Here is a 26,333-nt window from a genome sequence, read left to right on the forward strand (position 1 = left end):
AATTACTCATTTTAAAGCCTTTTCTTTGTCACTCATAAATGAATTTTTCCTTGTGCATTACGATAACATGTTTAGTTCCCATGAGGTATTTAAATAGACCTATTTAAGCAAATCTTTGTCCCAGAGAGAAGACTAGTATTTGGGAATCTATTTGATCCTCCGTGCAGTCTGAAAACATATTCTTGCCAGCTCTCAGCCAGCAGCTACAGCTGACATTTACAAAAGGTTGAAGAGTTGTGTAGCAGGTCATGGCCGATGTATCCATTAACAGAACTGGCGCGTGAAATGCCAGGTGCAGCTGCAGGCTGAGTGCAGTAAGTACTATATTTTAGTTAGGTCTTGAGCTCCAGCCTGACAAAGGTATGATTATGGGCTGTGCCCCTGTCTATAACCCTGACCCATAGGGCTCAGATTGCTGTTGCTTCCCAACAGAGCTGAGGCACCTGCGTCATGGCTTCTTCTCTAAAAAACATATTTCACTAGTTTCTGATGGCAGAAGTGTGTTGCCTACTTTCTTCATTATAGTCCCACAAAGCCTCTTCTTTTAACACCCTCTTTTGCCTCCATCTGTTGCATGTTTGGGTTTCCTTGAGGTTTGTCTATACTTGCATAGTTTGTAGGTGTAATCTCACTGCCAGTATTGGCAACAGTTGAAGCTGTAGGTTAATATCCATCATCTTGTTCACCCTGTTTGAAGCACGCTCAGGGCAAAGACAAATATCAGAGTCCCACCTATTCTACTCGAAAAACACTTCTCAAGTATTTTTATCTTCAGTTATCATGTTCCATAGGTTTTTAATTGTAAACATCAATGATAGGCAGGAGACCTTCTAACTCTCTTTGAAGTGTCTATGATACTATACACTGGCTAAAGAATAAATTGTACATGCATCCATCAGGCTCTCAAAGCAGGGGTTGAACAGTTAAAAAAAAAAAAAAAACCCAAACCATAATTTAGCCTTCTTTCTGAAGAGCCATTTTGAATTCTGCCTTCAGATGATTCTATTAGGCATTATACCGATATAACGATAACAAAGCAATTAAAAATGTGCATGGACCAAATCATCACTGGGTGCTGATATAACCCTGACTCTGGCTTGTTTCTGTTCTGACCTGGCATGCGCAATCTGTCCTTCCTGACCTGGCATCATTTAGGTGCACAGCTTCTCTCTTCCAGTGGTGTGAACTCAGGGCTGCAGTGGTGGGCTGCAGGTTTTGTCCTTTTCTAGTTGGCGGTGCTCCGCTGTCTTTCCAGCAAAGTGCCAGAGCAGAACAGACCTGGGTAGTAGCTCCCAGTCTGGGTGCCTCTGCCATGAAGTGAGGTCTTCCCAGGACAGGTGCCAGCATGCTAGCATTAGTGGAGGAGGAAGGAATTGGTGAGGAGAGAGACACAAGATTTCAGCCCTCACTCACAGCTCCCCGAACCCTGCTGAACCCATGTCAAAAAGGCTTAGTAATCTTTGTGATAGCTGCTGGTACTCCAATTCTGTTTTAGTATGTGTTTTGAAAGATTCATGTGATAATACCCATCACTGACTTCTGTACAACTCCTGTAAGATTGGCCTAATCTGAGAAAACCTCAGGAGGTCAGCTCCAGTAGCTACTTCAGATCTCCCTCGAGTTTGTCTCAGTTTAATGCTTGTTGATATCATGCTTTAGCGTCACACACTACATGTAGCTAATACCATTCAGCTTCCAAGTCATAGGCTGTCACTTCACGAGTTACCCTTATGAAGAAAGCTCAAAGGATAATCCTAGTCTAGTTTCTTGCTGTTACAGCTTATTAAAAATTTGGTTCTTAAATGTTTATGCTTAGAGAGAACACTCTTTATTTTCCTATATTAGGTTTCAAATGTATTCAGGATGGTTAACTGAGGTATCCTGGTCAAAATCTTTTGAAAATAAAGTGCAACTCACATTAATGTGACTGTATATAGCTTTAAAATATACATTTTAGTCTTATATAGCCATTTTTTCCTGCCAGATTGATTTGATTGATGAACTGTAATGCTTCTTTACATCATATAATTATGATTTACAATAATATTTTTATCATGTTTATGCTTTGTGAATGCACAAATACGTTTCTGTATCTCTGTGGTATTTTCCTTTAGCTAAGAAAAGAGTATAGCATAAAATAAATGCTTGAGCAGTTGGAATAAAACAATATCTTCTTTGTGAAACTGCTCTTGACATTTTTTCTGCTTTCATTATCTTTTTTCCAAGGGTGAAATTCACAGAGTGAGGTCAGATGGAACTAACAGGACCGTTTTTGCTCCAGCAGCTGTTATTGGTACTCCTGTTGGCCTGGCATTGGACTGGATATCTGCAAATCTGTATTACAGTAACCCAGGAACACAATCAATTGAGGTAATTATTAAAAAAAGACAATTGTGAAATAAAAGCCTAGTTTTTTGGGTGCTATATACAGTTTGAAGTCAGTAATATTATTTAGTGAAAAATTCCTGAAATCAGACTTACTTTAAAACTTTGGAGACTAGCAGACTGATGGTGTGTGAAGGATAAAAATGCCGTTTAGTGTATGGAAAGAGAGGATAAGCAGTATATAACACAATGAAGAATGTGAATTAGCCCAGTCATGAATTTCCCTGTCCTAAAATATCAAGATGATACACACTATTAATTAACAGGCAGCTAATTTTAAACAAGTAAAATGGAATACTTTTTAAATCATCATTTTGTCAGCCCTTTCAGCCTGTAATACTGTCAAGGTATTTTGGAAGCTGAAAGATAAGCTATTTTTATACCTAGGATACTTAATTGTTAACATAGGTAGCTTCTGAGCTGCAGGAAGCTCATTCAGGGGGTGCATGTTAATGAAGGAGATTGTTAGAGTACAGAACAATGTGCTTTTTCTTCACAGTGTTTCAAAGTGTTTTCTGCAATTTCAGCTGCCTGTGGATTTATGCTTCCTTCATTTTTATTTGAGAATCTATGCTAAGTTCTATTTTACATGCTCTAAATGACTTCAATGCTTGCATAGGTCCTGAAGCTGCATGGTGAAGTACCGTACAGGAAAACTCTGATTACCAATGATGGTACCTCAGTTGGAGCTGGCAACCCGATTGGTTTGACTGTTGATCCAGCAAGAGGGTAAATTTTCAAAATTGCTGTTGTTTTTGCAAATGAGCATTTTCTCCACGTTTTTCCTGATTTTTAAGGCCTTCAGCTTCCAGTCTGGATTGACATATTTTTTTTCATATTTGTGCAGAATTAATATACTCCTTCTATGTCCTACATAATAATTGTATGGCTACATAAATAGTTGCATTAGATGGTCAATCTCCTTAAATTACCATATACATACATGTTAAAATTCATTTTTTAATTAAAAAAGGATTTCAGAATACTATGATTGTGAAAAAAATCTCTGTAAAATGGGAAACCAGAGTAAAGAGAATTATAAAGTCTGTCTTTCTAATATCTTGTCATGTCTCTCGAGGCCTGTCTACAATAGAAGAACACACTACATGGGAAGAGTGACACATTTTAAATAGCATATTACTAAATATGATTTTTACTGCTCTCTCCCAAAATGGGAACCCTATACAGGAGTCTGTAAATGGGATTATAAGAGCTCTAGTTTGCTTTAAAAAAAAAAAACTACTCAAAATTACAATATGATGCTTTTTTCAAAATCACAGCATTCCATAGGACTATGTTAGTAATGAGATAGTTGTGCTGGTGACTCAGCAGGCTTTCAGATGAGTTGATGCTTGACTTTTTTTCTGCTTTGCTCTTTGTCCCTAGTTGGGATTCTGGCTGCCATGTGCTGTACCTGTTTTCTCTTCAGCAGCTCAGGCCAGAGCCATGCGTGTATTCCCCAGAGCCAGATAATGGAACTCTGTTTCATGTAGAATTTTTAAACTTGAAGTTTTAACACTGAATCAGAGTGAAAGCCACTGTTGAAATCTTGCAACCCTCTGTGAAAAGAATTATTATTCTCCTCCTTTCTTATTATACTACTAACATTTTGTTGAGTTTATCTGCTGAGCCCTTGTGGCTCATACAGGGGAGAAAATGGGTTTCTAAAACTAATTTAACAAGCATTGTTTGTCTAAAACATCCATCTCTGTTATTAGCTTTGCTAACGGATGTGACTGTGTATTACAGGAAGCTGTATTGGACAGACCAGGGAACTGACAGTGGAGTCCCTGCAAAAGTTGCCAGTGCAAACATGGATGGCTCAGGCATACAGACCCTCTTCACTGGCAACCTTGATCATGTGGAGTTCATTACCATTGACATTAAGGAACAGAAGTTGTACTGGGCTGTCACAAGCACAGGAATGGTAGGAGTTAATTTTTTAATAGTTGCTTTGTTACCAGTTTATCTGTCTGTGGTTCTCATGACTAATTCAGATACCTCAGTTTACTTATATAACTGGGAGTTGCAGGACTGAGCAAAATTGGGATAATTGTTGTCATTCAGTTCGCTTGAAAAAATATATGGTGAATTTGAATGAAAAAAGAGAAATCATTATTAGCATCCTGCTGACACTTGCCTTCCTACCTATGGAAGGTACATAAAAACCTTTTGCATGAAGAGATTTTAGTACCAGATACTGTATTTTAATTTTGTATTATAACATTGAACTTTTATTATAATAAATGTAATATTGAGCTTTAAATTGATTTCTTAGATTGAAAAAGGCAATGTGGATGGTACAAATCGTGTGACTCTGGTGGTACATCTTTCTCATCCATGGGGAATTGCTGTGTATGATACCTTTCTGTACTATACTGATCGAGACTATGAAGTCATTGAACGTGTTGACAAGTACACTGGAACAAACAAAGTAGTACTGAGAGATAATATCCCAAATCTGAAGTGCCTACGAGTTTATTACAGAGACAGTAAGTGTTTGCTAAAGAAGAATTTCAAGATATCCGACTTGTGAAAACTCCAACTTCTCTCAGAGACAGAATGCATACTCTTTCAAAACAAATTGTTTGATTAGGGGAAGGCTTTTAGGAAAGTGTCAGAAGTATTCACCTAGTTTTATTAAAGAGTTGTTCTGCCATTCAGTTAAGGCATCTGTTGGCATATGTAGTTTTACCATAAAATTATCCATATAATATTGACTGAATAATGAATTCTGTTACTGTTAGCTTCAAATTTATGAGTTTTATCTCATTCTTGGCTGTGTTGATCTTAGATGACAAGAAATCAGCAAATTGATTACTAAGTTATGTGCTAAAATGTGTAGTAAAATCTTTATTTTTGCCACCTATTTTGATAATCCTATGCAAATATATGAATTTAGTTTTATATGTGCAGGGGTTTCTGATGAACACAGTTCAAATATGTTTGTGTATCCATGTCTTTCTTTCACAGATTCTGCTGGTTCCTCAAATGGCTGCAGTAATAATATTGGAGTTTGTCAGCAGCTTTGCCTGCCTGTACCTGGTGGATTATTCTCCTGTGCCTGTGCTACTGGCTTTCAGCTAAATCCTGATAACAGAACCTGTTCCCCGTACAGTTCTTTTGTAATTGTTTCTATGCTTTCTGCAATTAAAGGATTTAGTTTAGAGACATCTGATCATTCTGAAGCCATGGTACCACTGGCAGGAAGAGGTATGGGAGTATTATAGTAGGAGAAAATCTCATCACTCCTAATTTTTGACGGTCTAATACTTGGCTGATTAATTATCGAATGTATTGTATTTAGCACTGCAAGATAAATAGGATGAATGCTACCTAAACCCTATGCAGGTAACAAATCTGTACAAGGCAGTGGCATTTACTGACATTTATGTTCTTGGAAGGCAGCCTCTCTTTTTACAGTTGTAGGTAGTAAGTTTGATTTTAACACACTGTAAAAGTTAAACTTGAATAGCTTAATACTATCACGTAGTGTTCAAAATACCGCATATCAGAGCTGTAACACTGCAATATCTTATCCGTTAGAATTTTATCTGAAAACGCTCATACAGGAGAAAATGCCATGGCATTATAAATTGATGATAATTTTTGTACCATGAATATGTAAAATCTCAAGTCATTTCTTACCTGCATACCACCTGCACACCTTACCTGCATTAGTTTATATTAAAGATAATTAACTATTACTTTTCAAAACATTTTAGGACGGAATGCACTTCACGTGGATGTTCACATGCCTTCTGGTTTCATCTACTGGTGTGACTTCAGCAGCACAGTTTCTTCTCAGAATGCAATACGTAAAATTAAACCTGATGGTTCTTATTTTAGAAATGTTATTACAAATGGAATAGGCCGAAATGGAATTCGTGGCATTGCAATTGACTGGGTAGCAGGTAAGCATAGCTGAATTTTGGAAAGTGTTTTTCTTTACACATTATAGAATTTTTAGACTAATATAAGCAGATCCTAATGGAACTATTTCAAAGGGAAATCATGATTTAACTTGTATTGTGTCTCTATGAAATGATTTTAAAACAAGAGGAAATAATGAATGGCTGTTAAGTTTACATGTACATACAAAAATGAAAGTTCATCTATCTTTTGATATATGACCTAAGTATAAAATGCTAAACAGAACAAATTTGTAGTCCCTTTTCCTTTCATGATAGTGCTTTAATGCATGTCTTAGCTTTGTTCTTTCCTTGCCTGTGCATTCATAAGTAGCTGTTGAGTGCATCAGTATACCCACCATACTTAATGAAAAACAGGTACTGGAGAGCAGAGTGCACAAAAGTTGTTTGATGACATTTTTGATAGGAAAGAGACCTTTCATCTACCCTCAGATCACTGTGTGGAAATCTGATAAATTACACTGAAAAGTAAACAAAGCAGAAGAAATACTTTGTCTTTGAACTTTAATTTTCCTATTTACACTTCCCATTCCCATTTAAGCAGACAGATTATAGATGAATTCAAATATTAACTCTTTAGAAGGTGTTTGTTCGTTAACTCTAAGTGGCTATCATTGCCATTACTACCTTTATATATGTATGCACACACACAAAATATGTATGTATGTATTTTGCAGAAGTTCCTCTGTTGATGGGTATGCTTATCAGCATGAGTTTTAGAATAATTTTCTAGGCCTCATACCTTCTCACTGATTACAAAAATTTAGTTACTGTATACAGTGCTGTGCCATAACATGGATTTCATAGTTGCGTAAAAGGTGAAGGGATAGCAGTATGGAAGGGCACACCAATGGTAGCTCTAATTTACTGATGCTAAATATTTTAGATTAAAAAAATTCTAAAGAAAAACTGTGGCTAGTGCAAAATATTAACATAATTTTGAGTATATACGACTGATTTTCCCCTTGGAAATCAGAGAGGATTTACGAATTAATTGATTTTTGTCGTTTTAGGTGCCTTTTTTTTTTTTCCCCCCCCCAAATTCCTGAAAGTAGAGGCAAGAACCTTATGCTCCTAACTACTGAGATGTTTATGGCTATTCATTTTATTATGGATATGTGTTCAGTAATCTATCAGCTCATGTTTCTCAGGTGTTGATTAACTTTCTGTTTGTTTTTCTGCTTTGTTTTGTTTTTTCTTTTTAAATACAGGAAATCTTTATTTTACAAATGCTTTCCTGACAGAGACTTTCATAGAAGTTTTGCGTTTAAACACAACTTATCGTCGTGTTCTGCTTAAAACTACAGTAGATATGCCAAGGCACATAGTAGTAGACCCAAAAAACAGGTATTTGTTCTGGGCAGATTATGGACAGTATCCAAAGATTGAACGTGCATTTCTTGACTGCACCAACAGAACAGTGCTTGTGTCTGAGGGCATTGTCACACCTCGTGGTTTGGCCATAGATCACAGCAATGGCTACGTTTACTGGGTGGATGATTCCTTAGATATGATTGCAAGAATTCACCCTGATGGTGGCGATGTTGAAATTGTGCGTTATGGCAGCCGCTATCCAACTCCATATGGTATCACTGTCTTTGGAAATTCAATGATCTGGGTGGATAGGAACCTGAAGAAGGTCTTCCAAGCCAGCAAGGAGCCAGGCAATACAGATCAGCCAACTGTTATACGAGAGAACATTAATTGGCTAAGGGATGTTACCATTTACAACAGTAGTTTTCAGTCACGTTCACCCCTTGACATCAACAACAATCCTTGTTTGGAGAACAACGGAGGCTGTTCCCATCTGTGTTTTGCCCTGCCTGATTTGCAAACACCCAAATGTGGTTGTGCCTTTGGAACGCTAGGCAGTGATGGCAAGAGATGTTCCATTTCAACGGATGATTACTTGATTTTTGCCCTTGAGAATGCCCTCAGAAGCATCCGCCTGGATCCTGAAAATCACAGTCCCCCCTTCCGCACAGTCAATGTTTTAAGAACTGCAGTGGCCCTAGACTTTGACAGCATAAACAACCGAATATATTTTACACAAAGTTCTCCTTCAGGGACAGGAAGAATCAGTTATGTTAGTATTGACTCAGGAATTGGCACTCCAACAGTAGTTGCATCAGGTAAGTACACTGGAATGTGATTCAGAGTAATTGATATTGAGAAAACTGGACTGCAGCACCTACCTACTACCTCAGCAGATATTTTTATTCTATTGGTCAAGGTAGGCTGTTAAGATACCTGATTAAATCCTCCTTTTGACTCTTCTGATTTTTTTTTTCCTCTTCTGAGATCCTTATTTCATCTTGATTGCAATGAAATTGAAGTGCAAAACTAGTTAAATATTTTTATGTATTTTTAATGTTCTCAGATTGCAGCAAGTACCATACGAATACTAAAAGATACTATGACTTCATGAGTATGAAAAGAAAAATTAGATGTGTTAATATAGAATTTAAATGCCTGTGATGATGTTGGCTATTGTAGTGTTTTAGTTTGTTAAAATGTTTGAATGATTATGATTATGGACAATCTCCAGTTTTCCCTGAGACTTGCTGTTAAATGCCAATCAAATTCCTGTGGATGTTGCAGGAGGAGCAGCTCTTCAGAACAGAGTGAGATGAGAGAGGAGAGCAAGGTAGCAGGCCAGTTCAGAGATGGGTCAGAGGTGATGTGAAGCAGAGCTGAGACAGACACTGAAAAGACCAACAGACTGTGTTTTGAAAAAGCCAGTAATTGGTCCTAATAATTGTTTGGTTAAATTGTGTAAGTACATTGGACAGATGGACAACTTAGGTCTGCATTTCAGCACACCTTGCTGTTAAGGGTAGTATGGAACTGTACCTTCTCTGGACGAGCTCAGAAGAGTTTGCGTCTTGAGTCTTCCCTGTTGCTGTGCTATCTTCAAGGATACAGCTTGTTTGTCCTACTGGCTGGGTCCCTTTCCAGGATAGGTACCAAAGGAAGACAAGAGAATGTCTCTTTTGTATCCATCTCTGCTCTGTTTGGTGCTGTCTGTATGCATGGCATGCAGTGAAGGATGATTCGTGTCACTTCTTGGAGACTGTTAACCAATACTTAGGTCTGTGTGAGGAAAATGCCCTTTGTAACACTGCTGCACACGTGAAACTATCTAAATCCAAAGTATTAGTTCTTTAGATTTTAAATGGGCAAATTTGCATTGATACCAATGGCACTTCAAGAGAAGAATATCTTTAGAGTTGCCACATTATAATAGGAGAAAAGTGTTGCAGTATCTCAGGAAACTATACTATACTGAACTTTTTTGTATGTGTATTTGCATGTGTGTCTAAGATCTGGGGACTCCTTATGGCATAGCCTTTGACTGGATCAATAACAGAGTTTACTACAGTGACTACCTCAATCAGACTATCAGCTCAATGGCCGTGGATGGCTCTAACCGCACGGTGATTGCCCGGGTTCCACAACCAAGAGCCGTTGTATTAGATCCCTGCAGAGGGTATGTGTTGCAATTTGTATACTTTATTTTGATTGCAGGTAAAACTGTAATTCGGGCTTTAATTAAGACTGCCTGTTACTTCCTTTTCTAAGCCCTAGGTTCCAGCTGCAAATAACTGTCTGAGATGTAAATCTTTATATTTAAATTTTCTGAGTTGATCTCAGCCTCAGAGATTTGAATTTTCTTCTGAGATTTTTAGAACATTTCTGAATGAGTGTAGATGTTTGGACTAGAAGCCTTTGGGAGCAAGAGCTTAAAATTTAGTGAGTGCTTCCATAAAAAAAAAAAAAAAAAAAAAAAAAAAGATTTAAACTTGGCAAGTTCAACTTTGAGAAAGCTCCATATTTATATGTGCTCAGTAAACCCTAGGTTTTTCAGTCAAGTTAATGGAATTGGTTTGTCAGTCAAGTTAACTGAAAAGCTTTTCTGTGCTGGGCATACATCCAGCACTGCAGGATTTTTTCTGCAGTTGTAGTTCCAGCAGCATTGGGCATCGGAAGGAGAACCAAGGAGTGACCGGTACCCTAACTCCTAGTGCCAGACCTGTGTGAGCAGGGAGCAGAGGGGCTAGAACCAGGCAATTTTGGCATTCTCTTAGTTTCTGAAGTGATTGACTATGCAACCATAACACTCTTTTTCAGAAATATTTATGCAATAATATTTAAAAATGTAGAGAGAGAAGACCAAATATAGATTTCTCTGATACTGAGCTCTGGCAATGAAGTTATCAAATGGGTGAAGAACGGGCTGTTTCCACATGGACAGCAGAGATAAAGTATGTGCTAAAATGTTTTTAGAGGAAAAACAGAGGAGAAGGTTTCTGACAGATCTGAGATTTCCGGCAAATCTCAGTACATTAGCAGTGGGAGAGAACAGTCTGTTTTCCTGATTCCTATGCTCCTGTGCAATGCGAGACAACACACAAATTGTATGTTAGAAATATGCAATCAATCTGAAGTAGGGTGAGGTAGCTGGAAGTGATAGGCCTAGTGTAGTACGTGAGGCTCTACTAAGTGAAGACTGGAGCCAGATACTGGGGGTAAATGAAACAGTGATCTTCAAAGCAGGTGTTTGTCAAGCAACTAACCCTCTTCCATTTGCTGGGCTACACAGAGGGAAAAAAAGGGTTTTTGTTTAAACCAAGGATTCTTCAAAAATATTGTATCTTGATGATCAGGTGGCAGGGCAAAGAGATCTGTCTATTTAGTCTTACATGATCTTTCCCTTTTTCTATTGTTGTACTTCCTGAGTGCCTCAGAACTATTCATGTGTTTAGTATCAAAACATCCCTGAGAGACTGAGCGCAGTATTACACTGTATTACAAATGAAGAAAGATAAGAAAAAGATTAACTGACTTTACAGGATTCTCTCAGGAGCTCAAAAACCTTTTCTGAAGTTCATTCTAGTGGAGTTCAGCTATCCCTGCTAGAAATCCCCTTGTAAAAGCGTGTCAGAATAGAGGAAGAAATTCTTTCCCCCTACTTCTGCATTTTTCACTTCAATGGGAGAGGCCAGGGTGGAGATACCTGCTGGAGCAGATATGAGCTTTGTGAGCTCTGTTTGCTAAAAAGGTAACTTGCAATCATATTGGCAGGTACATGTACTGGACTGACCGGAGTTCCAACGCAAAGATAGAACGAGCTACGCTTGGAGGAAACTTCAGAACACCTATTGTGAGCACCAATTTGGTTTGGCCAAATGGGCTTACCCTGGACTATGAAGAACAGCAGCTATACTGGGCTGATGCAAGTCTGTATGTATCAATAGCATGCTTGTTGATTTACATCAGATTACTTTTTATCCATTATTTATTCCCCCCCCCCCCCACGGTTCTTCTGATACTTTGTATTATGGAATATTAAAAATTACTTAATGGCTTTTTGCAAGAAATAAGCACTAAGTAGTATTGTGGAACTACTGTGGAATAAGAAGTTTTGTGACTTTACAAGATTGGTTTAGTACAGTGCTTTATGGCATTTCTACCCACTAGCAGCTTATTTGTCTTACTTTGAACTCAGGACTTTCATAAACATCTTCTCTAACACATACATTCCCAGTGGACATCTCTCCTCATTCATTGCTCATGATTTATGCCTGTCATTTATGGAATCTGGCTTGATGTTCTTGTTCTTGCCTACCAGACAGAACCCTAACCTTCAAGTCATGTCACATTTCTTCTGTTCTTTTGCAGAAGCACGGTTTGGTAGAAAGGTGCCTTTTGTTCTCTCGCGTTAAAGCCTTTGCCTATTATTATTTTACTGTAATAATTATTAAAATTCTGCTATATCTTCTCCTGCTGCTTACATGCATTGCAGCTTTTCCCTTCCTCTTAGTGATGACAAAGGAGAGGAACTGTTCAGCAGACTAAGAAATTTTTTATCTGATTATTTTCTCTCTGTTAGCTGTTTTCCTTCTTATTCAACCCACACTGATAGTAATGTCTGAAATACAATTGGTAATAATTGCATTTTGTCTCTAGGGCAGACTTAAACATTTGCCTGGAGGTTAGATAAAATAAGTTCAAGTGATTTTTCTTACTGCCAATGCTAAGTTGTTGGAACGTTTCTGAGTTTTTGTGAGAACTCTTTCAGTGGCTTGAGCTGAAGGGTGGAGCTTCCTCTTGTAGTCTCCAACAACAACATTAGACACTTCTGAATTCTCAGGTGAGAGGTATTGGCCATTCCATGATGAACAGGGAGAGAAGCTGCTAAAAGAAAAAAAAAAAGACCAGGGTATGACATCTTTAGTCCCACAGCTTCCTTTTCCTTATCCTGCATAGAGCCATTCTGGGATTCTTATTAGCTTCTTTTCAGAAGCTTGTGTGTGAAAAGCACCACAGCTTCTTGGAGAATTTTTCCATTCCATTGTCATTCTGTAAACACCACCCAGCTCCTCAAGCTTTATGCCTTCATAAGCATACACAGTGCCCTACCTTTATCTGCTCTTTAGAGTTGAGGATTAAGAGCAGGACAATTGAATGATGGCATGCTTGAAGGAGCGGAGACAAAGTGAAGTCTGTTCTTTCTGTCAGTAAGTAGTTGGCAGCCTTGCCAGGCGAACATTATGGTATGACTGGTCTGATGGGCAAGATGTTGGGAACTGGAGTCAAGGAGCAGCCTTTATCCATGTTCATACTTATTCTAGTGTCTTCAATTTGCTGATGGTACTTCGTCTCACTTTCAGCATTTAACTCTGTCCTGCCTCTTTTCTGTAAAGCTCTTTGTCTCTCTTTCAAAAAACCCATCTATTACTAGAGAAATTCTTCACTTGTTATCCTCATTGCAAAGAATCTTTGAACAACCTCCAATAGGAATCTGTGGGGTAAAAGGAGTGTCTAACATTTGTGGTCTTACAAACAACTTTCAGAAATAACATCTTTGCATGAAAAATGTACGTTGAGTCTCTTAGAATCAGCATATCTTCTGCTCCCACACTGACCTTTCCTGAAGTGGTCATTAGGGTAGAAATGGCTGAAGGGAACAGCCAGTGACAAGGTGGTCCTGAGTCAGCAGCATGGTCTGTGACAAGTGAAAGAGTGGGCCACATAAATCAGGAACATGGCTATCAAAGAACTTGATGCTGGAGACCTAAATTTCTGGAGATCCTTGAGATCTTGTTTCCAGGAGTTTTGTTTATCATTGCAAATACTATTTGTAAGGTAGAATCAGAACTGGAAGATCAGCTAGGAAGAAATGTGTATTTATTATATATATGCGCATATTGTATATTAGAACTCTTTTTTTTCCCGTTCTGTATTCATATGAGAGAACTAGCAGAAAGTGTGTGTTTATAATTTCAGGAATTTGCTTGTATTTCCTGGTTGTGTGAATGTGGGTCTGCAGAAGATAAAAATGAGATGAAAACATTTCCCATTTCATGGGTCTGTTGGTTTTCTCCTGTACAACAAGTCATTAATATCACACCCATTTCAACAGTGTACTCTTTTATGAAATTTAGAATTCATTTTAGCTCTCAGTAAAGTAGTTGTTCAAACATTTCAGTACGTTATTGGTACATTATGGTGTCGGTATTGCAGAGCTGCTACTTTGTATTACTACTGGAAAGTGTGGGATAACAACACCCTACACATTGACGTTGGTGCACATTACTGAAATGGTGGATACTAGTTGCAGGACTAATTAGGCATTGTTTATATAAAAGTTAAAAGACTTTTTAAAAGTCCTGTTAAAAGACAGGAAAAGTTGTCATCATATATTTATTATTTTAGGCAGAAGATTGAACGATGCACACTCACTGGTACAAACCGTGAGGTAATTGTTAGCACTGCTCTGCATCCATTTGCAATGACGTTGTTTGATCAGCATATTTATTGGACAGACTGGAGCACACGAAGCATTTACCGAGCTAATAAGTATGATGGTTCAGATCAGATTGTAATGATCATGAATCTGCCACAGAGACCAATGGATATTCATGTTTGGGCAAACAGTAAGCAGCAGCAGTGTACCAATCCTTGCAACCAGTTCAATGGTGGTTGCAGTCACATCTGTGCACCAGGTAAGCTATTATGCTTGATGACTGTAAGCAGTTCGTGTTACCTGTATTAGAACTCATAGCGTAACAGTGTATAGTCACATGGGCACAGCTGAAATATGTCTTAATTAAAACATATATACATATATATATATAAATGTTTAATATTTATTTTATTAATATAATACAATGAAAATGACTGCAGTTCAGGGTCATGGTACTTTGGCCAACATACCAGAGGTTGCGTTTGAGAATCTTCACAAATAAAAATCATAGGTTTCCTTAATTTAAACCAAAACACTTTTCCTGGGATTCTAACTTATGTCTCTGTGGTGAGAAATAATTGTCCATTTTGTAGCTTAAGACCTGGGTGCACATGCAAGGAGGGAACCAAAGTGCTGCAACAGGTCATTAATCTAGATGACCAGGAAACCAGAATGCAGTTTTCCCCAAAAAGCATGCCTGCCCCATGGCTGATTAGTGTGGTGTGGGTTTCTGGGAGTTAGGATCCTTGACTCTGGAAAATCCCATTCATGGGCTGCTTTCATCTTTAGTGTCTTAAATGCCTTTAAAAATCTGTCTTGCCTGAAAACAACTTGATTTCTCATTGATTTTGAGAAGATCAGTTAGTCCAGTGCATGGAAGTTTTGAAAATCTAGTTTTAATTTTGAGGGTAAAGCCTCACCTGATGTAGCTCTGATATTTGAAAGCATCAGATGCTGTCTTTCTGCCACCCAGAAAGTATTTGGACAGCAAGCAAACATTAAGATACTCCAAGTTCTGATCTCAGTTCCTCTGTTGGACTCTGAAATAACTCTTCTGGATTTTAATGAGTTTGCATATGCTTAACTGAGATAAAAATCTGGCTCAATAGCCACATTTCTATCTAAGCAGATAGATCTTACAGAAGTTACAAGAATTTCAGTACATTTCCCAGTGTTATAGCTGTGAACAGTTTCACAGGAGCCTATCTAAAGCATCAATATTAAATATGTTTGCGTTTTTTTGTTGTTGTTGCTTACTGTCAAACATAAATTTAGGTCCAGCTGGTGCAGAATGTCAGTGCCCCTCCGAAGGCCGTTGGTATTTAGCCAATAATAACAAGCACTGTATTGTGGATAATGGTACCAGGTGTGATTCTGGTTTCTTCACGTGCCTTAATGGGCGGTGTATCTCAGAGCGGTGGAAATGCAACAATGACAACAATTGTGGTGATGGCAGTGATGAGCTAGAGAATGTGTGTGGTAAGCATTTAACGCACGAAAAAGTGATGTAGTTTCTGTCCTGCCTATACTATATTCAGTATCGCTTTTATGGCTTTATGATCATGGGCTTGCATCATGTGGCTTTAGATCAGAAGCGATCCCTTGCCTGCTCCCAGACTTTGTTTTACATCATGAGGTCTGCATGGCAACTGATTTGTTCTAGAATCTAGAAGAACTTTAGTTTTCACTTTGTATCATGTATACCCAATTTCTACTTTGTTTAATTCAAATGTGTATTTTACTTTTCATGCAGTCCATTTTGCTGCTGTGTTTGCCCTGGCAGGTAAAAAGAGAAGTATTGTGATTTTACTTGCTACTTTGTCAGAGAACTGAGATTACATTTTATCCATGTATTTTCTTCTTCTTTTTTATCTCCTGCAGCTTTTCATACTTGTCAGCCAACAGCTTTTACCTGTGGCAATGGGCGATGCGTACCCTATTATTACCGCTGTGATCACTACAATGACTGTGGAGACAACAGTGATGAGGTTGGCTGCCTGTTCCGAACTTGTGACTCCCACACAGAATTTACTTGCAATAATGGAAGGTGTATATCTCTTCAGTATGTCTGCAATGGTGTAAACAACTGTTATGATAACGGCACATCCGATGAGAGAAATTGCCGTAAGTTCATCCTAACTACCTATTGTATATTTGGGTCTGACTCTTTAGACCAAAGAAGCAGCAAATTTTTGGGGTGTGTGTGTGGGTGTGTGTGTGGGTGTGAAGAATTATGACACAATCAGTAAAGAGGATAAAAGGTTATTCATTTACATTACATATTTGGTTTTCTATTATTTTGAAGCAGACTAAATTGTTAAAAGATACTCCTGAGTAATGTGAAATTTTATGTAATGACTGTTACTTTAAATAGCCTGCCTTGACCCAACAAATACTAATGCAGTGCTTAATGTTAGGTATTGTGAGTAATCCCATTGACTTCAACAGGATTATTTCAGATGAGCTGAATGCAGGGCTTATATTTTTGCAGGATTTGCCTCGAGTTTGACACTGGATTTTTATTGTAAACTTTGTATCATGCTATATTAATTATACTGATTTTCATCATCAGGAGTGAATACTGTGATTATTTTACAAACATAGTTTATATTTGTTTTATTTAAGTTATATTCCCTATACATCCTGAAAGTTATCAGTAAAACATGAAATATGTTAGTTTTCCTAAAAATATAAACTGTAATTAATTTGATATTGATTGCTAATGCACTTAAGCTAATTATGTGTTTGCCACCAGTATTAAGTCCTTCAATGGAAAATTTATAGCTGGAGTTAAAGAAATAGTGATGAAAATGTATTTAGAGATGAGTGTGCTTTTTACACCTTTGTGTGCACACTGATTTTTTGAAATATATTTATGACTTGTGATTCACTTCTTTTTTTTTATTCTCAGTGAAATCCAAATTTGTAGAATTCCTGCTCTATTAGGCATTTATAGTTGATCTGCTGATTCACACAGTACCAGTTCGTTGCAAAAGCAGACATTACAGTGTGAATACATGTCAATTTACATTCCTTCACCCCCCAGTATTGCCATGTATTTCTTCAATCATGTTTTTGTGAGCATTTTTGCCAATAAGAGTGATTACCTAATTTTTTCCATATAGCATGAACAATAAGAATACATTATATCATTTGAACAGAAATGAGAGGAAAATGGTTTGTATTTTCAGTATCATTTTCATTACCATCATATATTCATGGGTTTCATTTTCATTCAAATTTCCATTTTCCAAAGAAACCCAGGATTATCCACTACTGAAGAGGAAAATGGCAAGGAAAACACACAGCATTCTACTTTGCTTTTAATGTGCTATTATTTTCAGTGGGAAGAGGACTTTTGCAGGTGTCTTGGCCTAGAAGTTTTAAATACACTTCAGCCATTTTAAAGCCTCTTGGTCTCCTTTGGGTGCAGCTGACAATGAATCATTGGCAGTTGGATACCTGAAGCATATATGACCAAAAAATGTAATTGGAGTTCCAACAGATGGGACTCTCTTTAACAGTGTTATATATCTTTCAATGAGATACAGCTTAGTGGTATTTAAAAAAAAGAAGCTCTTAATAATTTTTGCTTTTTTTTTTCTCCTTCTTAAAGCGGAGCGCACTTGCCAATCTGGTTTTACAAAATGTCAAAGCACGAACATTTGCATACCTCGAACATATTTGTGCGATGGTGATAATGACTGTGGAGATATGAGTGATGAGAGCCCTACTTACTGTGGTAAGTTAATAGGCCCTCAGTTATCTTCCTGCACTTCAATCATTTATTCCACTGCTCCTTGCCTTCAACATGACCCTGAGCGTTCTGAGAACATCTACCCTTTTGTAATACTGTGGATTTGTAAGGCATATACACTGTACTATTACCTCTCATTTCTCTAAACTGTGCTTTTATCTAATAAAAATGAGCATCATTTTTTGCAGCATTTTTATGTGCCATTTGAGGGATTATTCTTTTCGCTTACTCTGGTCTGTACCTTTTATATTTTTATAAGGTTATTGAAACTGAAGCGTTATAGTGAATTACCTTTTTCTGGAACTTTAAAACTAGGTTATTTTTTCCTATGATCCAATGAAGTTATATACAGTCTCAAATGTAGTTTCCTTTAGCTCTTTCATGTGGCTATATATACTGTAGCATATGTTTCATCTTTCATTGTAGTTTCTAGTTACTGTATGAAAGCATCTAGTTTTCTCTCAGCCTTAATTATGAAATAGCATTCCTTACTAGTGCACACATTTGTTTTTAGGTAGTGCTTGTCCCATGTAAAAATGTCTTGGATCAATTTGTAAAATGTAACAGATTTATAGACAGTGATTTACTTTTAGTACTGCCTGACTGGATTATTTTTGCTTGCACTAATTTTCCTGAAGTTACCTGTCTTGAAGTAACTATGCCATAATCTTTCTACAATATGAATTCAATTTTTGTACCTGAATGTGGCCACTTTGTGCATTGACCTCTATGTGTCAAAGAAAATGTCTCTGTATATACAGACATAGTGAGTCTTGTGCTGCTCATGAAAGGTGTGCTTTGTCCCTTCCACAGCTTAAGTCCCCAGCAGCACTGGGATTACTGATCCTTAAATCGAGAAGTGAAGGGAAAGAACGAGTGAGAGAAAGGGAGGATGGGGGATGAAAGAAGCCCAAAGATCTTACTAAGCAAGCATGTTACTGTCCATCATTAATGACACATATAAGAGCAATCAAAATGCCAGACTAGGTCCTTTTTGGTATCTTGGAACCATCACATGGTACAGGAAAATATCAGTAACTACTGAAGAAATTATCAAGCCCAGTATACATACCAGGTTCAAAGGGCTCTGCCAGAATGCAGAAGAAATATTTGCACAGTGCTTGGCTGGAACTATTCAGTGTTACAGTCTGTTCTTCACTGGCGTTAAGAAAAGATTCCTACCTGCAAGTCAAGAAGAATGAGTGGGAGAACAAGGAAAGCAGTATCTGCCATGAGATGTTACTTCCTTACTTTCCCATTTTGATTGCTTGTTAAGCATGATGTCTCCTACTGCCTGATTAGGGCACTGGAGAAATGAGGACACTAGACTGTTCAGTTACTTGTGCACAAGTCTCAAATATAAATGTAGAGCATATTTATAATTGCTGTGTGCAATCTTATTTCCATGGCAAATTCTGTCCTCTTATAAGCTGATACGTATATCTAAGGAGAGAATTAGGTTCATTCTTGCATAGAAAAGTCAAGCTAATTTGTACAAAGAACTCTTTGCAGATAGACAATGGAAAGACATCCTTCCTAGCATAATTTTTTCTCTTTCTTTTTTGGGGTCTGTAATATTTTTGCGTAACATGGATTCAAAAGCAACTTAAAACAAGTTGGAAGGGTAACAGAAAGAAAGAAGTCATGCATAGGTTTTTTCTTCCAGTCTCACTGACTTGCACAAATAGTGAGTTTCGTTGTACATCGGGACGTTGTATTCCTGCTCATTGGTACTGCGATCAAAGAACAGACTGTGCTGATGGCTCTGATGAACCTGCCTCTTGTGGTAAGTGTACGCTCAAAAGATGTATATACTGAAGAACAAAATGGGCTATGGGAAATCAGTAGTTTCTTTTGTAGGCAAAAGCTTGGATCCATTGTAGATGGAAACTAAGTATTTTCAGCAGTTTATTCAGTGGCTTTAAATAATCTGAGTCACTGAGTATCTGAGTCAGTAATTTTACTACAGGTTCTGTGTGGAATATGAATCCTCTTAACTGCCACAATTGATTACTCTTGATGTAAAACCTCCTGTGTCTTTTAAAAACTGTAATGGTGGTGAATCAAATGATGAGAGGTAGCAAGTATTGTGGTACTGTTTTGGAGGTGAAACCAGATGTCATGCTGTGCAGGAAGGGGGTGTGAATATTGCATTTAGGAAAAAAGGGGCGTAGGATGTGGAGGAACATGTTTAACATAGTACAAGATGGGAAATCACAGGATTACAGTAAGCAGATCCTGTACACACAACAGAAGCTGAGAGTAATAAGCAGGGGAAGGAGGAAAGAAGCGAGAAGTAGAGTAATTTCCATGGAGAGAGAAAACAGGCTAACTGAAATCACTGGGAATTGATACTATGACATAGTCATTATCCTCCCTGTAAAAATTGGCATAACACAAGACAAAACAGTTTTTTCTATGATTTAAGCAGGGCTGATAGCTCACTGCACATTACTGGAGTTGCACCTTTAGCTTAAGAAGATGTCTTGCAGCTTACATCAACTTTAGATCCTCAGTTCATAAATAATAGTTAAATCAGGGTCGTTATGTATTTATTGACTGCTGTATTCATGTTAGCTTTAATCCTGTCTTCTTATTTTGGTTTTCTGGTCTCAGGTTTCTTGAGCAAGCTACTTCTGAAGTATAACAAGATTGACAGCCTGATAATCCAAACAGTACAGTATTTGTAGTGACTGTTAGTATAGTTGACCTGGAGGGAGACTCTGGGCTATTAACAGGAGCTGTTCTCCTTATCTCAGCACATAATATTTCATTTAGTCTCTTACATATAAGCTTCTATTCTACATTTCAGTATCCTAAGCTTCTCCCTAAAATAATCTTCCTCAGTAGATTATCATGGCAGTGCAAGTTAGTTTAACAAGCAGAGTTATTGTGTTCATTTTTAAGTGCCCCAAGTGTGGACTTGTTCAAGCGATCAGTTCAGGTGTGATAATGGCAGATGTATCCCAGCAACGTGGATCTGTGATGGCGATAATGACTGTGGGGATATGAGTGATGAGGATCAAAGACACAATTGCGGTAGGTGTCTAATCCAAATAGATACTTCATCTTCTGTGTTCAACCTGCAGGCATTTTCTCTAAAACCTCTGACAAATTTTCTATCCATAAAGGTGCACATTAAGCATGAGGTACACTCTTCCTATACCTTCAGCTTCATTATAGTGAACTAAAATTTTACATTTTGCTGTTTAAAAAAAAAAAAGTTCTAATTTTGTGAGTGCTCATCTTTGAATTGATGAGTTGGAATGGAGATGTAAATAACCTGATTTGTTTGTATAATCTGGGCAACAAAAGCACCTTCAGCAGTCTGAAGTTCACTGATCATCACACACTACCTTTTGTGCATATTAATATCCACATGGTTTTGACATAGTGTCTTTATGTGTTAGTGAGCAAAAAGAGCATGGCTGTTCAGAGGGTGAACAAAGGAAAGAAGGTCCAGGAAGCCTGATCTTGCTCCTTGATTCCTTTAACAGTGGTTGGATACACTTGAAGTCTTTGTCCTATTTCAGTTCAGTGGTGCTCCCTCTGTTTGCTCCCTGGTGCACAAAATACTTCAAAGAAAGTGGTGATTGGACAACCTAGGGCTAATTTCTGTTCAGCTGCCAGAAAATCTGGCCTGGCACATGGAAAGCTTCTGCTGAGAATCCAGCAGGATCCAGAACTCTGCATGCCCCAGCATTACCCAAGGACTCCTAAAGTGTTTTGGCTCACAGACAACCCCCATGAAGAGCAATACCTGGCTGAATATTAACGGGAATGAGTATGACTTTTGTATATGAGAGAGTACAGTGGTATCTGTTTCTGCATGTGGAGCAGAGCATATGCATGCTATTAAGGCTGGGCGGCGGGGGTGGGGGGAGGTGTTATGTACATGGAGTACAACTCGCTGACTCAGCAAACGTGCCTTGTTTCAGCAAACCGCAACTGCACAGCAGCAGAGTTCACGTGTGCCAATAATCGGCCCCCGCTCAGGAGGTGCATTCCTCGGGCATGGGTCTGTGACGGCGATGCTGACTGCAGTGATGCTTTTGATGAACACCAGAACTGCACACGAAGATCTTGTACAGAAAACGAGTTCACTTGTAATAATGGCTTGTGTATCCGAAACACATACAGGTTTGTAAATACTTAAACCATTGCAGAAAATCTTCAAAATTTGCCTAAAGTGAAGAAACTAATTCAACTTATTTTTTTTGCACTAATTAGTTGTTAAATAGGTTTGCATATGATAGTTAAATTATTTGTCTGTTCTACTTTCCTGGGTGAATTTTAACTTGAAAACGCTTTTTGTTTGTTAATATCCTGTGTGCTCATCATTGGCTTCTAATACTTTTTTGTGGGCCCAGTACTATCTTTTGAGGTGATTCTGATCAGTTTTTCTGATTGATTGCGCAAATACATTAGGTTTCTTTTCAGTAATGGATAAAGGAAATAGGAGCAGAATTCACAAGAGCAGACTGTGTATAATATGGGTCTGATTTTTGAAAGTCTGTCCCACTGGAGCCAATAATATCTGAGTTCCTTTGGAAATCAGGATAGTGAGTGTATCAGTCTGCCCTATAGTGACTGTCTTCTTAAAATTGAACAAAGTATTCATTATTCTTCAGATGTGACAGACGGAATGACTGTGGTGACAGCAGTGATGAAAGGGGGTGCATCTATGAAGCATGTCAGCAGCACCAGTTTACCTGTCAGAATGGGCGCTGCATTTTCAAGGCCTACATCTGTGATGGGGATAATGACTGTGGTGATGAATCTGATGAGCTGGAACATCTCTGTAGTACACCAGAAGCAACTTGCTCTCCCCGTCATTTTAAATGTGACAATGGAAACTGCATTGAAATGGTTAAAGTCTGCAATCAGTTGGATGATTGCTTAGATAATAGTGATGAAAAAGGATGTGGTATGTGTAGATTTATTTGGATGGTCTTATTCCATTTAAAATGCTTAGGCAGCTTTTTAAAAATGAGCTCTTAAGACAATTGTTTAATTACAATGATACATTCTCTATCCAAGGTGTCTTTAGGATTATAAGAAATGTATATATCTAATCTTTCATTTTAGTTAAATCATATTAATTTTTTAATTAAATCATATTAATTATATACTATTTTAACAAGCCATGAAAACAAGTTAATTATATAAAATGTAAATATAGTTTATACATTGTTATATATTGCCCTTACATTTACAAAATGTACCATTTTCATAAGTGTGTATTTTGCACTTGGTGAGTTTGGTGTTAGACCTCAAAGGAGCTGGAATAATTTATATTGGTTGACATTCTTTTCCTTGCTCCTCTGTAACATCCAGCCCAGATTCATATTCAGAATTTTCGGAGGGAGGGAGGGAGAGGGAGAGAAAATACACTGGATAATCACTGCACTATTTTCTCAGTAAGCCAGTTCCTTAAACAGAATTCCTTTTCCTTCCCCAGGTGTAAATGAATGCAGTGACCCTTCAATCAGTAGGTGTGATCATGACTGCACAGACACTCAGACAAGTTTCTACTGTTCTTGCCATCCTGGATACAAACTTATGTCTGATAAACGGACTTGTGATGATATAGATGAGTGTAATGAAACTCCATCAGTATGTAGCCAGATTTGTGAGAACACAGCTGGCTCCTACATCTGTAAGTGTGCCCCAGGCTATATCCGGGAGCCTGATGGAAAAAGTTGCCGACAAAATAGTAATATCTCCCCATACCTTATTTTTAGCAATCGTTACTATCTGAGAAATCTCACAACAGATGGCCAGTCTTACTCTCTCATTTTGCAAGGACTGAGAAATGTGGTGGCACTGGACTTTGACAGGGTGGAAAAAAGGTTGTACTGGATTGATGTGGGGAGGAAGGTCATTGAACGAATGTTCCTAAATGGAACAAATAAGGAGACAGTGATAAGTGATGATGTGCCCAACGGGGAAGGTATCGCTGTCGACTGGATTGGCAGGTAAGAAAATACTTTTTCTGTCCTTCTGGTCTACTAAGAAAATGATGTATGAGGGAATTTATCTTAGGGTCTTTCTCCCCCTTCATATGAAACTCCGGAAGAGCACTAGAATATCTTTGGATTGTGAATACAGTAGTATAGAACTACTTTGGAAAAGTTTATCAGCTTCTACTGCATTATCTAAAACTTCTGGTTTTAATGCTCTCATATCTATTATACTGAGCTTATATCTGAATTACCGTCTCACCAATGATAATGTTGTGCATATGACTCCTGGGAGAGACTTGTTAGGAAACTGTCATTGAACGGGACTAGCCAAGCAGGCTGGTGAGAGGATTGCATGTGGCAATGGGGTAGGGATTCGGAGCTTAGTCTCTTTCTTCTTATGCTAGCACTAGCCGGGGTTGGGGTTCACGGCTCATTTTGTATGTAAATAATATGCTACACCATGTAACTAGATTCTAGTGAAGCTAGTAACAATTAACAGTTATGGAATTTAGCTTCTGTACCAATATGAAGAGTATCTTTCTTTTGCTCTTGAAAAAAGTACCTGTAACTGCTCTAAGCTTACTTGCTGTAAGGAGGGCAGTATAAGGGTTAGGTGATTGGAAAGCACTTTGCATTTTGGTCATTTTTTAATTGCCTGCTGTGTGTCATAAGGTAGCTTGATTTATTCCCACAGAGATTCTGTCCTTATGTAGTGCCCTTTCTGAGAGTGTTCTTGGCGGTATTTCCTAAGGATTTGCTCTTTTTTTTCTCTGAGTGCATTACTGTCAACATGAAAAGTTCAAATACCATGAATTAGACTCTCCAAATAATGAGATTGGCTCAAAAAGTCACATTTGGACTGTATATGAGAGTGTCTGTATATGAATATGTGAATATAGAGTTGTTTTTATTTTTGAACCCCTTTGTCTAATTAATGTTCCTAGCATTCCCAAATAATTTGCAATTCATGGAGATGTGAGAAAGGAAAAGGTATTTTTAGTCCAAGTGGTCCTACTGCTCCACTGTTAATACAGGTGCTGAATTAATTCAGCTCCCATCAGTTATGTCTTCAATCAGGTTTTGTTAGGTGTTTCAGAGAGGCTGAAGGAAGATATATGACATATATCATATCATATGATATATGATATAACTGGAGTACTGCGTCCAGTTCTGGGCTCCCCAGTACAAGAGGGATGTGGCACTACTGGAGCAAGTCCAGCGAAGGGCTACAAAGATGATTAGGGGACTGGAGCATCTCTCTTATGAGGAAAGGCTGAGAGAGCTTGGCCTGTTTAGCCTGGAGAAGAGAAGGCTGAGAGGAGATCTTATCAATGTGCACAAGTATCTGAAGGGAGGGTGTCGAGAGGATGGGACCAGACTCTTCAGTGGTGCCGAGCCACAGGGCGCAAGGCAACGGGCACAAACTGAAACACAGACGCTTCCATCTGTGTGTGACAGTAGATGAATTGTTCCAGTCACTTTCAGTACAGGGGGAGGCCTGGAGGATGACAGAAGCTGCAGGTTGGGGGAGGCAACTTTTCCACTCCTCCCTGGTGGGAAGGGCACGGGTCAGGGCAGTGTAGGCAGAGACTGTATCTTTCAGGGGATTTTTGAATGTTTTCTTTGATTCCAGCTGTGGATAATTCTAGGCAAAGTAATAGGAGTGCTAGAAAATTCTAGGTGAAGCTTAAATTAGGCTATCAAATTTCAATAGTTAGCAACTTTCAAAGGAGAACCTGGCAACTGTTTTACCTGTTTGATCTGATGGGAGGAGACAGCATGGAAGAGATGGTATTTCTCTCCAATACTTTGCAGCCCTGGTCATGATCCACTGCTCTGCAGGTCTGCTTTCCACTTCCTCTTTGCTTGCCATTGCTGATAGGAGAGGGAGGGAAGAGAGGGAGGCTCAGTAATTTATGGGCAAATGGCACATTATTACTCTGCTGGGCAACTGCAAGTTTGAATTTGGCACCAATGACTATGGCTGCAGGAAGAGCAGGAGTGAAAAGGGCAAACTGGAGCGTGGTCTAGAAGAGGTGTCAGAACAGTATGCCTGTTCTTTATGGTGGATACATTGCTTCTAGGAGAAAAAAGCTCTGAAATAAAATAAACCAAATAAATAGGAGTATATAAATTTAACACATTTCAGAAAACTCTACTGGGTGGATGCCTACAAAGATAGTCTCTATGTTGCTGAACTTGATGGAAGATTCCGGAAAAAACTGGTGGATCGGTGTGTGGATGCCAACAACACTTTCTGCTTTCAGTACCCCAGAGCAATTGTTGTTCATCCAAAATACGGGTATGACATTTCAAGAGCACTTTTTCTTCCTTTTATGACTAGTCTTCTGATGACTCTGAAAATCTGAAGAAAATTTTGGCTGTCTGCACTTAGATTTGTGTGGCCTTAGATCTTAGCTGTAACTTAGGAAAAATAGCAGCTTGTCTTTCATAGGTATATATGCAGGGCTTTCAGATACCATTGAAAGTGGAATTTGGTCCCATGTGGACAAGGAATTTTGATGGCAAAATTAAAAAGGTTG

At 38.2% G+C, this 26,333-nt stretch overlaps 1 protein-coding gene across 1 annotated transcript in view; it reads left to right on the forward strand.

The window, feature by feature from the left end:
* LRP2 (LDL receptor related protein 2) overlaps positions 1-26,333 on the forward strand; it is a 129,873-nt gene that overhangs the window by 67,736 nt on the left and 35,804 nt on the right. Inside the window, exons 34-52 of the mRNA XM_067299102.1 lie at positions 2,227-2,370; positions 3,005-3,114; positions 4,135-4,312; positions 4,664-4,877; positions 5,359-5,598; positions 6,111-6,299; positions 7,529-8,449; positions 9,642-9,807; positions 11,403-11,561; positions 14,037-14,326; positions 15,343-15,546; positions 15,949-16,191; positions 17,684-17,809; positions 19,491-19,610; positions 20,732-20,863; positions 21,763-21,964; positions 22,456-22,751; positions 23,286-23,802; positions 25,940-26,092. Of these exons, the coding sequence (XP_067155203.1) occupies positions 2,227-2,370; positions 3,005-3,114; positions 4,135-4,312; positions 4,664-4,877; positions 5,359-5,598; positions 6,111-6,299; positions 7,529-8,449; positions 9,642-9,807; positions 11,403-11,561; positions 14,037-14,326; positions 15,343-15,546; positions 15,949-16,191; positions 17,684-17,809; positions 19,491-19,610; positions 20,732-20,863; positions 21,763-21,964; positions 22,456-22,751; positions 23,286-23,802; positions 25,940-26,092 (4,604 nt within the window). The remainder of the gene's footprint in view (positions 1-2,226; positions 2,371-3,004; positions 3,115-4,134; positions 4,313-4,663; positions 4,878-5,358; positions 5,599-6,110; positions 6,300-7,528; positions 8,450-9,641; positions 9,808-11,402; positions 11,562-14,036; positions 14,327-15,342; positions 15,547-15,948; positions 16,192-17,683; positions 17,810-19,490; positions 19,611-20,731; positions 20,864-21,762; positions 21,965-22,455; positions 22,752-23,285; positions 23,803-25,939; positions 26,093-26,333) is intronic.

This window comes from Apteryx mantelli, chromosome 6 (assembly GCF_036417845.1).
Source record: "Apteryx mantelli isolate bAptMan1 chromosome 6, bAptMan1.hap1, whole genome shotgun sequence".
Taxonomy (NCBI): domain Eukaryota; kingdom Metazoa; phylum Chordata; class Aves; order Apterygiformes; family Apterygidae; genus Apteryx; species Apteryx mantelli.